This window comes from Lagopus leucura, unplaced genomic scaffold, assembly GCF_019238085.1.
Source record: "Lagopus leucura isolate 7727_CA_CO unplaced genomic scaffold, USGS_WTPT01 Super-Scaffold_100001, whole genome shotgun sequence".
Taxonomy (NCBI): domain Eukaryota; kingdom Metazoa; phylum Chordata; class Aves; order Galliformes; family Phasianidae; genus Lagopus; species Lagopus leucura.
This window is the reverse complement of record NW_024962262.1, coordinates 27,544,073-27,547,636: the sequence shown is the minus strand read 5'-3', so window position 1 is coordinate 27,547,636 and position 3,564 is coordinate 27,544,073. Positions and strand designations below refer to the sequence as shown.

Below are 3,564 nucleotides of genomic sequence, written 5' to 3'. Positions count from 1 at the left end.
GACCGCTCCATATTCTGAAACTTTACCTTTTATGTGTGTACCTCTCGGGGACGTATTTTGAATACTTGCATTTTCTTTAATGCGTGTGCGCCTCCTCGGGAAAACTTCTCTGATTATTTGGTAACTGAAGTGCTAAGCTTGAACCTTTTGTGTGTGTGTGTGTGTGTGTGTGTGTCTGCATGCGCGCGCCTCTTGGGGAAGTGAGGAAGTGATATTTTGTTACTTAAAAGTGTGTGCCTCTCCAAGAAATTTTATTTACTCTATTGAACCCTAGAAAGTGTTGCTTTAGCTTCACATTTTTTGTGCTCCCCCAAAGAAAGGGAGGAGTGATTGGAGCATTTGCATTTGTTTAGGTGTGGTGTATCTCCCTGGGAGGAGCGGTGAGGAGTAACTGAGCTTTTGAATACGTGTACCTCCTCCTCCCTTAGTATAGATCTTTCATTGTATTAAGAAATGAGTAACAGTATTGCCAGTATGAAAAGTGAAGATGTGTTATTTGACCTTTTAGAAAAGCATGGTGCTCGTCCCTCTTTATCAGGGGTGGACTGGGCATGCCAAAATTGGCATAATTTGCAGAGTGTTTCGGACTGCATTAGTGTCTTACAGAATGAGGCTCGTACACGAGCTGGAAAAGGAAAGTCGTTTATTTGTGCCGTACTCGGGGCTGCTTTAATAGCTGCTGTGGAGTTCCAAAATGAAAAGCATTCGGCAGAACTCCAAACCATAGAAGCACTACAGGAATCAGTTAGAGTTACACAAGAATTGGTAAAAACTCTGCAGAATCAAATAGTTAATTTCGAGGAACAATCAGAAAGAGAGAAACGTAATTCGGCTTTGTTGCAAATGGCTTTTAAGGAACTGCTAACGTGTAAGCATGCCAGCCATACCGTCACCCATAGTTTGCCTCGAGAAAAAACTTTTCCTCAGGTGGAACTACCAGGAATGAAGGAAAGGCTAGATAAATTAGAAACTCCAATAGCCCCATTGTGTCCTTTGATAAAAACTGAATACACATTCGATAACAGTGAGGATCTAGATCCTCAAATGAATGTTAAAGAAATTCCCTTCTCAGCCACTGAACTAGCAAAATTGAAAAAGGATTTTAGCCGCTCTCCAAAGGAATCAGAGACAGAATATGTATGGAGGGTGAGTCTCACTGGTGGCGACCAGATTCGGTTAACAGAAAAGGAAGCAGAAGGTTATTGGGGACCAGCAGTATTTTTAACTACTGGTAACAATCGTGCTCCCTGGTCCTTAACACAAAGGGCTGCCTATTGGGCAGGTAGTCTCAACCCTTTAGAAAGGGGAGACCCTCTTGCTATTACTGGAACAACTGATCAGTTAGTAGAGAGTGTTCAAAAGGCTGCTTGTCTCCAAATGATGTATGATAGAAAGCTGCAGCCACACCATGAATCACCTATGATGATGCCTGTTGATCCTGAGAGAATGACTGCTTTAATTAGGGGGCTTCCACAGTCATTAAAACCTATAGGTATTCAACTGCAAGGAAAAATAGAGGCTATGTCTCAGGGAGGGAGAGAGCGAGACACGTAGCCATGTTAAGTTACTTAATGATGTGTACAGGCAATGGTTTTGAGAAAAAAAAAAAATGTTTTGAGAAAAGATAACATGGCAGATATGTTACCATGTTACTGGATACCAGCTAACTTCACTCAAAGCCATAAATCTCATAAAACAAAACACAGTTTGTCCAGCTAGGGTTTGAACAGGCTGGTATGTCTTTGTTTTACTGTATATTTTATCTCAGACAAATGTTTGGATGTGAGCTGAAATAAAAATGCTAGAGCTGATTTATGTATGGCTTTTATATGCATTATTCTATTTTAACAATCTTGTCTTTGCAAGAAACAGAAAAATCAGTTGCAACTTGTGTGCAATCATTTGTTCACATTAATCCTCTTCCCACCATTTCATTGAGAGATTCAAAGTTACTAAACCAGGATCAATTGATAGAAGAAAAATCTTACATTTACATCAGAAAACATTTCTGCACATCATTTATTACACTGAAAAGACAAGTTTTACCATTTCATAAAGGCAATATGTAACCAGATTAAATGCTTAAATTGTGTTACGTTTTTTTTTTTGTATTATTCAGTTGTATAAAATTAATGTAAAACTAGATCCTCTTGAGACTCTTGCAAGAGTCATTTCTAAGTATTTCTGCTGAAATCAATCTAAAAATATTTACCATTGTGTAAGTCATGTAATAGGAGCATGTATCTTAGTTAGATCTTGCCAATATTAAAGAGATTTACAAAAATAGAGCCTATTTGGTGTAGTGCACTCCTTCTACACATTGGAAGTGTTATTAATGGATTAGCAGATCGGAAATTTAATCTGTACAGTAACTAAAAAAGACAGTTTATCACAAAGTTCTGTGATTGCAGCTGGATTTCTCTGGTTACATTAAAAAGTTAGGATGTGCATGCGCTTCTGTGTGTATTTATATTTATATGTATATAAATATATTTAAAAACTAAAACTAAAGTGCTTCCTTGCCCTTAAAAAAGCTCTCTTTTTAGATTTTTCAGAAATTGTTATCTTTAACACATTTCCAATGCATTTTCATTAATAATTTATTTCACCATCTTACGAATCCACTTCAAGTCACAAACAATAACAAGCACAGTTAGACTGCCTACAAATGTAGCCTCTTTTCAGTGACTTCCAAATACATGGGGATTTAGTTCAATAAGACAGTGTACCTGAAAGACAAAAGAACTCAAGTGAACCAAACTGAATATCACAACAGATGTAGACTTCTGAGCAGACAAAGTGCCTATGCATACCAGTGTTGGGCTGTACTCAAACAAGACCAGCAGCAGCACTTTGCATTCAACTTTTATTTTTGCAAAAGTAGGACGCTGTACTTTTCTTGATTGCATGTTTTATTTGAGATTTAAGTATTAGTTCTAAATGGCCTGACCATCTCTCTGTCTCATTTTCTACTCCTTACTATTTTATGGTGTATGTATCTTTCCATCTCTTACATCTTTTTCTATTCACAGAACTACTCCCCAGCTAATTTATGTGCCACATATGAAGTCAGATCCAGTTCTTATTCAGGAATGTCTAGTAACCTTGGCTTCTAACAGAATACCCAATCATTTTTCAGAAAGATAATTTGTACTGCTACATACGTAGTACGTTTGGCCCATGAACTGTAATTGGTGAAATGGGCATAGAATATCTTGATTTGCAGTGGAATAAAATCTGGTGGTTGGGTTTGATTTTTTGTTTGTTTGTTTGTTTGTTTTTTAGTCTACAGCTTTTGTGGAAGTTACAGGTTGTTATAAGGTCTAAGTCACAAAATAGTGATAACATCACAAAAGAATATCTGATGACTTCATCATTCTCGCCGTTTGTTGTGGTTTTTAATATCACAGGTAAATAACAATGTAAGCACCATGTTTGAAAGGCAAAGTATATATAAAAATGTATGTGTATAAATATATATCTATAAAGCATATATCAAAGCACAGCTGAAAGTAGATGCATACCTAGAGCAGCAAGACTTTATTTTCTTTCTTTCTTAGTGTT

General features: G+C 36.9%; 1 protein-coding gene across 1 annotated transcript; it reads left to right on the top strand.

The window, feature by feature from the left end:
• Window positions 1-378: 378 nt before the first annotated feature.
• Window positions 379-1,554, top strand: LOC122177262. Its single transcript, XM_042866443.1, has one exon. It carries the CDS (start codon window positions 454-456, stop codon window positions 1,552-1,554), a length of 1,101 nt encoding a protein of 366 aa, XP_042722377.1. The 5' UTR covers window positions 379-453.
• Window positions 1,555-3,564: the final 2,010 nt, after the last annotated feature.